This window comes from Ovis canadensis, chromosome 22 (assembly GCF_042477335.2).
Source record: "Ovis canadensis isolate MfBH-ARS-UI-01 breed Bighorn chromosome 22, ARS-UI_OviCan_v2, whole genome shotgun sequence".
In the NCBI taxonomy this organism is placed as follows: Eukaryota; Metazoa; Chordata; class Mammalia; order Artiodactyla; family Bovidae; genus Ovis; species Ovis canadensis.
This window is the reverse complement of record NC_091266.1, coordinates 28,275,439-28,289,011: the sequence shown is the minus strand read 5'-3', so window position 1 is coordinate 28,289,011 and position 13,573 is coordinate 28,275,439. Positions and strand designations below refer to the sequence as shown.

Here is a 13,573-nt window from a genome sequence, read left to right as displayed (position 1 = left end):
CCCTAGAGAGGTTTCGTGAGTTCCTCAAGGCGCACAACCAGTTGGTGGCGGGACTAGAACATGATTTATTCCTCCTGGTCACGAGAACTTAGCCTCACAAAGAAGGCGTCAGCATCCCAGTGGGATGCAAATTGAAAAAAGTTCTGCTTAAGAAGTTACATGCTTCATTTATTATTGTGTCATACCAAGACAGTTCTTCTGGAGAAAACACAGCTCCACAAATGTTTACAGTCAATATATTTTTGAACCACTGTAATTGTGTGAGGCTACAGTTCTTAATTTTGTGTTTTTATAATTAGTACTGTATTTCTTACTGCTACAAATTAGCCTTGCAATTCCTACCCCTTCAGATTTCCCTCCTATCGACGTAACATATAACTCAGGTAAGACACACTAGAACGTTCACATTAACCCTAATCAAAGATATATTTCAAAATACCAACTCCTTTGGGGTTAAAAAAAATGTTCTTAGGTTTCTTCTTTTAATCATTTCTCTCATATTTCCTGGGGCCTCAGGCACAATAATCTAAATCTGGTATCAGAAACCACTGCAAACTCACTTACCCTTCAGTCCAATCTTATATTTTCAGTGTAAAGAAGGTACCTGAAAAAAAAAGAGTATCTCGATTCTACCCTACTTGTCCTCTCTACCACAAACAAAAATATCTGCACCATTAAACATACTAGTCAGGGCAGAACTTAGAAGTTTCCATATTTTATTGGGGTTAAAAAAAAAATTTAAGTGCCATCTCCTCCACTCTAAGAGTTCTGCACATATTCAGATCAGTGTTTTAAACTCACCTTAAACATAACAAAACCACATTTAACACAGACCTTAGTCTTGGGATCAGCTATCATGCAGTCACTGAGGAACCAGTTTCTTCTCTTTCCCTAGTGTTTTTTTTTTAAAGTGTCTCAGTAACTGTTAAATTTGATTAACACAATGATAAAAAACTAATTATAGACATAGGAAATATAAAAGCAGGTTACGTTTTCGCCTCTTAGTCGCCATCTGGTCATGTAGATGAACTCCATAGTATGATCCTTCCCCATAATTTCACCATTGCACAGCACGTCCAACTTTAAAAAGAATAGTTACAGATCCATTAACGTAAGTAACTCTCAATTCATAAGAGTTTTACACATTTTTTTCAAAGTTCAAATAAGATTCAAATAGTCATATCAAAGTAGTATCCATTGTTTGAAAAGAACACTGGATCTTTCTATTAAAAACAAAGGCTCACCTCGTAAGTAGTAACAATTCATACATAAGTAGCAAGAGCCACTGTCTGTCTTGCCCCATACCTCCACCTCCAGTTCAGCACACAGTTCTGAAATGCACTGTGAGCTTTCTTAGCCTCTGCAGCCTGAGGTTTTAGACTTACTCCTGTGATTGCCTCTTACTGACTGAGAAGAAACTGGGAACCTCCCAGTTCCTCCTGTCACGTTCACCTTATGAATCACTCTCTCATGTGCAGGAGCTGCTTTCACCAGTTTGCATCTGCAGAGGGAAAGTGAATGGCTGTGGACACGTGGTCTGGGGGGCCTTCGAGGCACTCAAGCGGACAGAACAGTAAGAACCAGACCACAAGCCTGAATCTCCCAGGGCTCTCCCTTCCCGCTTTGCTTGGTTGGCGACTTGCATAATTTTGGGTTGGCTAAAAAGTTCAAGTTTTTCCATAAGATGTTACAAAAGGGAACTTTTTAAGGGTTTTAAAGAATTATTTAAACAGAAACTGGAGTTTTGAACTTTATGTATCAAATGAGTGTAATTCCAGCTGCACTAGGTAGGTGCTAAATTATATCAACTTTTTGACGACTTACGGTGACATAAATGGGCCCGCATTAATGTTTTCCAGAAACCACTTTATTTTTAAAAGAGCAGGCAGGTAATTCTGTTTTCTTTGTCTTGACTGTAAGATCCATAAGCAAAGAGGTAAAGGGGTTTACTTAGGCTGCAGTTACAATCAGGTACACAGTTTCTGTTATTGTCATTTGAAAACCAAACAAACCATCCTGCCCGAATTACCAATGCTGTTATAGAAGCTTCAGCTGTTAGGTACTTCATTAAATTACTGGCCTGCTTGTAGGGCAGCGAAATAATAGGGGGAAGAGTAACTACTACTAAAATCATACATAATGTTCTTAGCGTTGGGATAGAAAAAAAGCTGTCTGTGGAGTCAGTCTCTTCCCCTTCCATCTTTTTCTATAAAGAAGTGTAGTAAGGGCCAGCAGTAGGACTGCAGGAGAGTAACAGTTCTCTCAGCCCTTATAACTTCCTGAAAGCTAGAAAATAACTCAGTGAGTCACACCTGAAAGTAAGGAAATAAAACTGCAAGTGGTATTCTGTAAGAAGAGAATAAAGAGCAAAACCAAATTATAAAGTTTCATTTTCCATTTCACTGTGGTTATATCTATAAGTTGTTTTTATCTTTTACTTTTTATCAAGCACATATGGCTTTGGTTAATGTTCACAATTTTTTCCCCAATGTAAAAGTTGCTATCTCTGGAAATTTGTTTTACATTTGTAGGACCAAACATATAAGAATTAAACCTTAACCCATAAATTAATTAGTTACTTGTAAGACATTTCAAAATAAATTCAGGTTCAGAGGTTTCCTCAAGATCACAGACTTAATACCTGGCAATGCCTGTGTTTAAATCTTATTTTGTTTCTGCTATGATTGTTCATATGAATACTATTGTATATAAGCTTGAAAAAACTATGTTGCCTTTGATGCCTTTGTTTATACAGGAATCTAGCCTTGGTCTTAAAGGTCTTTTAGGTGCTACCCCACTCCAGTACTCTCGCCTGGAGAATCCCATGGACAGAGGAGCCTGGTGGGCTGCAGTCCATGTGGTGGCTGAGGGTCGGACATGACTGAGCAACTTCCCTTTCACTTTTCACTTTCATGCATTGGAGAAGGAAATGGCAACCCACTCCAGTGTTCTTGCCTGGAGAATCCCAGGGACTGGGGAACCTGGTGGGCTGCCGTCTATGGGGTCGCACAGAGTCGGACACGACTGAAGCGACTTAGCAGCAGTGGAACTCAGAAGGGAGGAAGAGGAAATTAATACAAGTTGCAAGACTGCCATTTGCGTGCATGAGAAATGGTAGCCATGTTCCCTCATCATGTCACAGCCACAGCTTTAGGATGGAAAACATCCTTGAAACACTGCACACATTACAAACTGTGCTGTGCTCAACATCAGGGCAACTGACCTCTCTTGTACAGAAACTAGGATGTTACATTTATGTAGACAAAGTATGCTGGCGTTACCTAGGGCTAAACAATGTATCGCTTTTGCATAGGACAGAACTAAATGAATACCAATTACAAAATCCCTTTTCATAAAACAACAATGCTTTACATTCTGAAAAAGAAGTCTTTAAAGAATGCTAAAATGCATTGAAAAGGTCTCAGACTGAAAAAAAGAACATACCATAAAGCATGCAGGCATTAAAAAAAAAAAACCATCCATTTTAGCTGGGGTATTTATTTCAAGAATACTTAATGGTAAATATCTCTTCTAATTATAAAATGTTAAATTTATAAGTATCATGTTCTAGTCAGGACATTAAATTCAAAAATACAGATTACACAAATAGAATATTACATTCAAACACTAAAATTTTAACATGAAAATAACCAAAGTTTCCACAAAATTAAATGTATTCTTTTTACTTTCTTTTGTTAGAATTCTCCTTCAGATTAGAATTATCAAAATAATCAAGATTAGATTATTAACTTACCTCATAAGAACTTGGAAGTTTTAGTTTTAAACTTAGAAATTTTTTAATAGTTCCCACAGTTACACGTGTAGAACACCGAATGAATTTCTTCATTAAACCCTAAAGGAAATAAAGATTATTAATGAAAATATTTCACTATGCTTTGGTTTCCTCATTTCCTTAGCAGCACGAATCCACTCATTAAACTTAAACATCAATAAAATATAAGTACCAGTCTAGAATGAACACCACAAATGAGGTGGTAGACATGATGCACCTGACCCAATTTGTGAAAGAAAATTATATCCCCTAATCTTAAAAGTTATCAATATTAAAACAAAAACAAAACCAAGCAATTGGATCTTTAAAAGATATAAAGTGTTACTGCTACTTATGCTTAGGAAATTAGGTCAACAATTTGGAAACGTTCCGTAATTCATGAAGTCAGAAAGTGGACCTATCCAGTCAAAATACATTTCCCAGCAAAGACCAACAGAAACGAATCTATTTACAAATAACACCTGATCACAATTCAGATGGTAAAGTATCCATTTCGAAGAAAGCAGAAGCTAAAAGCCACATCTAAAGCAAGAGGCACCTGACTCATTTCGAATGAGAAGACTGATGTTCCAGACAGCGTGAGAACAGTGACAGACGCACGTGGACGTTCTGCTGTCTGCTCACACCAGCGCAGCCTCACCAAGGTTTCCAGACAGCTTGGGCAGACTTGTTAGCATGTTTCATAGGCCCCAGTTGAGTCAGAGAATACTGTGAGGGCACTAGAAGACCCTTTAAGTGTATTGTCATCTGCAGGGAAGTCTAATGATAAAAGAACCTGTAGAAATGACCTGGTGTCATCATGCATAATCTTTTCAAAATTACTAGTGAGTATAGAGACCTCAGAAGAGTAAAGGTTTTAAAACTAGGCAGGCAATGGCACCCCACTCCAGCACTCTTGCCTGGAAAATCCCATGGACGGCGGAGCCTGGTGGGCTGCCATCTATGGGGTCGCGCGAGTCGGACACGACTGAAGCGACTTAGCAGTAGTAGTAGTAAAAGCTTGTTTTTGGAATTTTTAATCCAATAAGGTCTGACATCAATTGCTAACGAAATTCCAGCTTGGATTATTTAATATTTGATGTGTAAGTACTTTGGAAATAAAAATATAACAACTATGCATTCTCTCCATAGAAATGTTATATTTACACCACATTTGCTGCTTTTCCTATATATGGGCTATACTTTGTTTCCATCTCACAATTTTTTGTTGAAAACTGAACATTTTAATGTGGTAACACTGGAAATCAAATTCCTGCCTGCTCCTCAGGGATTCCTGTCATTATTTAATGACTTTTTAAAACTAATTCTGCAAAGTCTGTATTCTTTACAGCATGTATGGTCAGCTAACAACTGAACAGAGGTTTCCCTGGAACCAGTCAGTTTCCCAGTCTTTGCTGAAGGACTCTGTGTGAGTTTGGGGGCACACCTCTAACACTTAACCAAGCTGTTGACAACTCTACCTTGGTCTTCACTTCTGGCTTGATGTCTGTGGAAGGTGAGAGTTTAGGGCCTCTGAAGGTCTTTTCTGAGCATCTACACAATCCTGTGTATATACGTGTCCTTCTAGATTCCCATGAATATTTTTGAGCTTCTCAAAGCTGCTATACATCTTGACATCTGTAGACATCTCACTCTCTAGTTTTTCCTTTTAGGCTTTTTGGTTAAGTCTACTTTTTGCCCCAAATGTTATTTATAATTCAGGCAGTCATGCAGTCTCAACAACGTTGATTTGTCTTTAGTTTCCTCCTCCTGCTCCTCCCTAGTCCATGGAGAAGGTTTTATCCGTTAGGCAAGCTTCAAGTCAGGTCTAATATAGACAACCTCTTAAGTACAGTATTCTAGGATCCATCAGACGAATTATAATTATTTGGAAATTAGGCTTTGAAAGAGATCCACCTCCCTTCTGTCCTTTGGTGCTTGAGAAGCTGCAGTAGGATGGTGGGCTGTGATTTTTACCAGGCTGTTTCAGAGCTGAGAGTAGAGGATGGGACTAAGGCAAGTTAAAATTATTCTTACCAAGAGTCAGACATTTTTTTGCTCCATTGGTTTCTGCAAGGGTTTTAGCCTTTAGTTAACTATCAGACTTCTGAAAAAGTTGATTATGAAAACTTTCGCCAGCTTTTTCACTGATTTTATGCAGGAGCAACTTTTTGAAGGTCCTTATTCTAACAGTTTCACTGCGTTCTTGCTCCTGACTTTGACGTTTGAACTGCAGTAGGTATACTATATAAACAATACATACTGAGAACCTCATCCTATTACAGAGGAATGAGATAGTTGAGAAGGCTATAAAGGAACCTAGGAGTAATTTTTCTGCCTTTATGCAATATATAATCCAGTTTCAAGGATAAGACACATGCCAAAAAAGATAAAAGGCAGTATTAGTGCCCGGTACCTTTAGAACACAAATACTGATTTCATCAATAGCGAAGTAAGCCCTAATTGAGTAATACATGCAAGCCAATTTCAGAAGGGATTCACCAAGGTGGGGGAAAAAAATCACAAAAATAGAAGTCTCTTGAATCTTGACAGAAGTCTTGGACAGTGGTGAGAAGAGAGAAGAACATGCCAAAATGGAAGGATTGTTCAAAGTCTTAGGGGTTTTAAATATTCTTAATATAACCCTTTATATACTCTGGATGCAAATTCTTTGTCAGATACATGGGTGCCAAAATTTATGCTGGTGCTCAGAGATAAATGACAAGAATCATATTTTGATGATTCACTGCCAGGAATTATGGAAAATAAACTTACAAACACAGGGGTTTTAATGAAAGACCTTGAATGCTAACACAAGGAGTCAAGACTTGATTCTAGAAGGTGGTGCACTACGGCCACGGCCCTCAAGCCAAACTCGGCTGTCCATCTGTTCTCACAAGTGACGTCTAGTGGGACACAGCCAGGGCGGTTTGTCCACTGTCATCTGTGGCTGCTTTAGTGCTAAAATAAGTCAGTTGAGCAGTTGCAACAAAGCCCATATAGCCCACAGAACCTAAAATACTTACTACTTGACCCTGATAGTGGCTATAACTGCTTGCACACACTAAGGCTGCAGCCTCAGCCCTGGATAACAAAAGAAATCAAGAATACAGGAAACACTTCAGACTACTTTTAAAAATCTAGATATAATGTCAGCAGCACTTCTTAGACTGAGGGAAATTTTGCAGGACTTATGACTTGTTGAAGGCAAGGGAGAGAAGGTCAGAAATGTAAGAATTTGAATTTCTACGACTGGTTAAAAGATGGTAGTGACAAGGGAAACTGCATGTTTGGAGAAAAGTTAGGTGAAAGTACAGTATAGTGAATTTGTCTTTTAATATGTGAAGTTTTATGTATTAGTGAAACTCCTAGTTAGGATACTAGAAGTAGTTGGAGATATAATACTTCAACTTGGGAGTGATGACAGGTTTGGAAAGGGGGATTTAAAAATTTCTTTGCAGAGTTGGAAGTCACAAAAAGTAGAAGTGACCTCCTAGGATGACTACAGAGAAAGAATAACTGAGTGGGGGCGAGATATTAGCCTACACTCACACATACCAAGCAGAAGACAGGAAGAAGTCAAGTCACTAGAGACAGTATAGGAGTGGCTGGAGGGAAAGGGTGAGACTCAGGAAAGCACAGCGCAAGTCAGCACAAGCCAAGTCAAGTCAGTACCCAGTACAAGCCAAGCTGTAAAAGTTGTTTTAAGGAAGGCACAAGAATGAAGAAAAATCTATAAAGGAAAGAGGGAAAAGATAAAAGCTCAACTGGAATGGTGAGGTGTCGAAGATGCCAAACAGTATCAAGGCAGGGGATCGTTAATTTTTCAGATGAATCTGAAATTCAATGACTTATAACTTTCATACTAGAAATCCTGCAGAGAAGTAGACTTCTCATTTATTTATGAAGACATACTCCACCTTTTGATTGACTCAATTTTCACTACAAGATAATAACTGTATATATTAGAGAGCTAAAGGATGAGCATAATCTCCATTAAGAAGAACCTCCCCCAAAGGGGATTACAGAAATGACTGAGAATAAGAGAGAAATGTAAGGTCATTAAAAATTCTTATGCAAAGAAGGCTGTCAAACAGGGAAGGGTGCTGCAGCAGAGCACGAGATGCCCACCCACAGGCCTTGACGGGTGGAGCGGGGGCCACTGCTCTAACCCCTGCTGTGCTCTTTTACATGTCTTGTCCAACCAATCTCTCTATCATCTTATTTTACTATACCTGTTTGCATGAGTAAGACCTAACCAAAAATCCCTGAGTGAAAAAACTTACTATTTACATCTTTGCTCATGTCCATGCTGCTGCTGCTGCTGCTGCTGCTAAGTCGCTTTGGTCGTGTCCGACTCTGTGCGACCCCACAGACGGCAGCCCACCAGGCTCCCCGGTCCCTGGGATTCTCCAGGCAAGAACACTGGAGTGGGTTACCATTTCCGTCTCCAATGCATGAAAGTGGAAAGTGAAAAGTGAAAGTGAAGTCGCTCAGTCGTGTCCGACTCTTCGCGACCCCATGGACTGCAGCCCACCAGGCTCCTCCGTCCATGGGATAGTCGATAATATTCACTGAATCACTATGCTAATACGTATTTCTTTTTGCAAGATGCTGGGAAAACTTAATCAGCATTGAGGAATTCAACTTACTGGCTTACAGATCACACAGAGGAAGTTAAGGAGAAGTTCACAGGTACTTTATGACATCCATCTAAACCAACTACACTATTCATAAAATGTATTAGCCATGACGTGGAAAGCTTTTGAGTTGCAAATAAAAACAGAGAAACAAAAGAGAAAATGAAAAGAGAATGAATAAAAGGGTTGAAGGTGCTGTGTGTCATGAAATGACTCGAGTCTGAGTTGGTGACTACACTTAAAAAGGGAAAAACAGTGTATGTATATGAACTCCCAACAAAGGTATAAAAGGAGATGGAAGGAGAAATAGAGGTGTGATTCTCCATATTGGCCACTAGGTGGTGGCATTGACCCAGGACGGTTCAGTTTTGAGGGTTAGACATCAGGAAGGCGCCTGAAGTAAGTAAGCAACTGCTTGGCAATTTGCAGGCAAGGAAGTATCAGAAAGGGACGTTCTATTTGTTTATGTTAATGAAAACTTTGAAAGCAAACATTCTGAGACACTAGGAAAATTTATCAACAAGTTATAGAAGATTTACTATAAAATGATTATTAAAAAAATAACTGAAGTTGTCCACTCACCTTTACTACGTTGTCCCCTGATTGTCCATTATTTCGTAAACAATCTAGACAAATAGCAATTTGTGGGTCACTTCTGTGATAGTCTTTATCATCTTGGTTTTCATCACCTTCTTCATCTGCTTTAGGTTTGTCAGCTTTTGACATATCATCTGTATAATTTAAACAAACCCAAGTTAGATATAACTCAAAGTTGATTTTATAGTTAAGCAACAATACACCAACCATGAGAACAAAGATCAAATTTAAAAAACATTTCTTAACAGTTCTTGATGAAGAAGAACCGAAAATTTTAGTACCTTTAAAATGTTCCAAGCAACTCAATAATGGAAATATTTAAAAAAAAAACCATTAAGTGATTCATTAGCATAGCTTACAAATTCTGGACTCAACGGGATATCCAAATGAAAGATTTAGGACTAACTATATTTGGTCACAAAATGACTGCCATTAGTGATTAGACCACTTAGAAATTGACAGGATATAAAAATACTTCCACCCTCAAGAAGAAAATGGCAACCCACTCCAGTAATCCTGCCTGTAAATTCCATGGACAGAGGAGCCTGGCGGACTATAGTCCAGGGGGTCACAAAGAGTCAGACACAACTTAGTCACTAAACAACACAACAATATATATTTGATAAATTAATAATTTTGAACATACATTGTTTAAAGAAATGTATAAAATTTTTTTTTTAACTACATCGTTTAAACAGTTCAGTCAACGTATGTAATTAGAATTTCAAGTCTGTATAAACATAATAAAGTGTTTTTGATCAAAGAAAAAAATGCTTCCAAATTCTACATTTATTCAAAGTTTAAAACTAAGTAAACTAAATATTTAGTAAAACTGAAATATTTAAGTTCAGAATTAATTAGCTAGTGAAATAGTGAGTAGAATGAATCAGCTTTGTTAACATGCATGCAACTAACATATTAAAACACCATCAAAGAAACCTGAGAACATTTCACATTATAATCAGATGTATTTAACCTATGAGATGCCAGCAGGCTACATATAATGCACATATATTTAATGATCTGTTTGTTTATTGAGAGCCTTTAATTCTGTTAGATGAAGCCTGAGGGAACAACACTGAAAGTATGAGGTCACCCTCACTCTTACAGTGTCAGGGTATAGAAGGTGGTACAGGCAAGTAAAGAAAACAGACGGAGAAGCTGATAGACTCTGATGTAAGAGGTAAGACGGGCCAAGTGGGCACATACAACAGAGGGGGTAAGAAACCCAAATTCTGTGGTGAAGCGAAGATTCAGGGGCGATTTCCAGATAAAATGTAAGCTGAAACTTGAAAGAGCGAGCCAGTCAAGCATTACAGTATAGAAAAGCCCAGGAAAAAAACACAGACCAGTTAGATTAAAAAAAAGAGATGAGTTAGCTCCTCTGTACCGACTGTGGAAAAGCATCCCAGATGTGCTGCACAGGGGAGGTGGGTGTTCTCTCCTGCCTTTTTATATGGAAATTACCTAGAAAGGAACTGCCTTCTATGGACCAAGCTCCAGCTCCAAGAAAAGGTCCAAATCCTCTACCCAATTTCAGACCAAATATGATAAAACTATTTTTAAAAGACAAAAATATGGGGGAAAGGAGAGAAACACAACTCAGGCTGTGGTCCTTCACTAGTCCCTCTGTGAGCCGCAGTCATGGGCTAACCTGACCAAACAGCTTCTGATGACAAGCCCTGGCTCCTACTGTCTTGAAAACATAGTTAAAAACTGGAGCATTCAGTCAATTTTACCTATATTTTCTACTATGGCACTACTGTATAAATTGCAGTTTACATCTGGGTAAAATAAGCCTTTAATTAAGTCTTTTTTTGCCAGGCTTGGCTTCTTTGCCCATTTCAGTGTTTTAATTATAGATTAAAAATAATCCCTTGCTACTTTATTCCATTCAAAATTATTCTCAAACTTTCCCTGCTTTAGGAAGCCAGTCCTGCACAGTTCAGATGAACTAAAAAAAAAAAAACCTCTGATCCCCATTTTTTATATGAAGAGAGAAAGCCATTTCAAATATATGTATGTAATTGACAATCCTATGAATCTTATGGGAAAACCAAAGGTGGAAAACTGAGCGCTGTAGAAGAATGGGCCTACAAAAACACATGCAATCCTTGAAAAATTTCAGTGGTATTCAGGCCATCCTGAAACAAATCTCATATTAAATGACAAAATGAAAGGACACTTCTTCCTTATAATTTCATATATGTTGTACTTTTTTTCCTTTTATGTGAATTATATACATACTAAAAGCCTTTTCTTCTCTACCCAGTAATGTCTGCCAGTTTCCTTAATTATTAAAAATTACTCACTGCTGAATCTCCTGGGACCTAAAAGGCAAATCTGAACACTTAACATACGTGAGGGGGAAAGTTCCCAGAAACACCTAGAAATATTTTTCAAATCTCAGAATATATAAATTTGTATTATTGGAACTTTACCTATGAAAAGTTCATTCCAGATTATCAGAGCATAGCAAGATCCTCTGATCTATATGGCTTTCAGCTACATTCAAGTCCCTTCTCCTATTAAATATACAAAATAAAATAAATACAACCATAACCCCCTTACTGTTCAGCTGCAGGCTATGGCTATTTCTTCAGTTTCCTGTACCTCTTTAGCTAATTCTGCTATAATCAGTGGTCACTTTTCTGTCTTATCTCCTTTTTCTCTTCCCAGTTTCCTCCATTTCCAATTACCTTCAATTGGACTGATCCAGATTTTACATGCATTTACACAAAATCTCATGATTCTATATTAAAAGTTCAGAATCACAGAAAAGTTCATAATATAAAGGGGTACACAATATTATTATACAGGAGAAATTTGAGCTTGGAGAGAGAGATGAGTTCACCACAGCTACAAAAAGCTAAGAAATTCCAACAGATAGAAGTAAAAAAAATAAGTCACCTTGTCCATTTTCTTGAGGCTTATTTTTCTTCCAAAATTCAGACTCACGCTCAAGTTCTTCTAATTTAAAAGAAAAAAAGTATAAAAATAATAGAAACAATCACGAAATCGTTAACAAAAATGGTGATTTTACAAAACAAAAAATCTGCAAGAATTCAAAGAGTAACTTACGTTCTCGTAGTCCAGGAACCAACTTAAATATAATTTCCTCTAGTGTGTTATCCAACCTTCCAAAGAGGGAAAAAGAGAATATACTAACAATAAATACATTAAAATCCAGTATGTAAATGTTTAAGATTTGCATCTCACATATATTACAACATATAGAACATATGGTTTTAGCATAAGCACCATACCCAACTACTCTGTAGGTGGAACACATTTATTTCCAGCCTGTCCCAGTAGCAGACAGATTATAAAAATGGTCCCGTCTCCCGTTCTCTCTATAATCTACCCACTCTGAACAGGACTGTGATTAAGCGAGGGGGTCTTTTCCCCCACCCTGAGAATAGGGGCCAGCCTTGAAACATACTTGGGCCAAAGAATGTGGCGCAAGTGACACCGCTGAGCTCTGAGCCCAAGCCTGAGGCATTTCATGTGCTTTGGCGCACTTTCTTGGAACCCTGCCACCATACGAACAAGTCTGGAGGATGAGACACCACGTCCTACAGAGCCAAGCTGCCCTGGTAAGGCCATCTCAGACCAGTCCATGGGCAGCCCAACCCAACAGGACAGAACCCAGCCAGGATCAGCAGAGCAGTGACCCACCAGCCTCTAACTGCAGCCACCTAAGTGAGCCCAGCCAAGACTAGCAGGCCCACCTGGATCTGCGAACCACACAGAACCGCAAGGAATCAAAACTGCTTTTAGTGTTGTTTTCAGCATGGAATTTAGGTGTGGTCTGTTATACCCCAATAGCTGATCCAGCCACTTTCAAAATCTCTACGACAACTCTGGTAGAGAAAGAAAATCCCCATTCTGAGAAAGTGAGACCATTTTCCCTAATAAAAACCCTAATACTGGGGACTTCCCTTGTGGTCCAGGGGTTAGGACTCCACCCTTCCACTGCAGGGGTGCACGTTCAATCCCTGGTTGGGGAAGTAAGATCCCGCAAGCCAAACATCAGCGTGGCCAGAATAAAAGCCCACTGTCTTGCCATTGCTCCTGTCTCCTTTCCCTCCTGGATCTGAGCAACCCCTCCTTTCCGAGGCTTCACTTCTCATCCCGCCCTCCTGCTTCTGCAGCATCCTTCCCTCTCGTCTCCTTCTGCTCAACTGCAGTACTCTTCCTTAAAAGCACACACGAACACTTTCCTCACATCTAAATCCCCCCTCCCAACCCTGGCTTAACCTATCATCTCAAGCCGTTGCTGCTGCTGCTAAGTCGCTTCAGTTGTGTCTGACTTTGTGCGACCCCACAGACGGCAGCCCACCAGGCTCCGCTAAGTCGCTTCAGTTGTGTCCTACTCTCTGCGACCCCACAGACGGCAGCCCACCAGGCTCCGCCGTCCCTGGGATTCTCCAGGCAAGAACACTGGCGTGGGTTGCCATTTCCTTCTCCAGTGCATGAAAGTGAAGCTGCTCAGCTGTGTCCAACTCTTAGCGACCCTAAGGGCTACAGCCCACCAGGCTCCTCCGTCCATGGGATTTTCCAG

The 13,573-nt window shown here is 39.2% G+C and overlaps 1 protein-coding gene across 16 annotated transcripts in view; it reads right to left on the bottom strand.

Moving 5' to 3' along the window:
- The window catches only part of PCGF5 (polycomb group ring finger 5), a 115,405-nt gene that overhangs the window by 16,762 nt on the left and 85,070 nt on the right, over window positions 1-13,573 (bottom strand). For all 16 annotated transcript variants that reach the window (XR_011252137.1, XR_011252140.1, XR_011252141.1 and 13 more), the window contains exons 4-8: window positions 12,091-12,146; window positions 11,920-11,979; window positions 8,995-9,143; window positions 3,755-3,853; window positions 991-1,080 (exon numbers count right to left, since the gene is read on the bottom strand). Coding sequence is in view for 10 of the 16 variants with exons in the window: in XM_069567496.1 (XP_069423597.1) it covers window positions 991-1,080; window positions 3,755-3,853; window positions 8,995-9,143; window positions 11,920-11,979; window positions 12,091-12,146 (454 nt within the window). In the remaining 6 variants the exon portion in view is untranslated. The remainder of the gene's footprint in view (window positions 1-990; window positions 1,081-3,754; window positions 3,854-8,994; window positions 9,144-11,919; window positions 11,980-12,090; window positions 12,147-13,573) is intronic.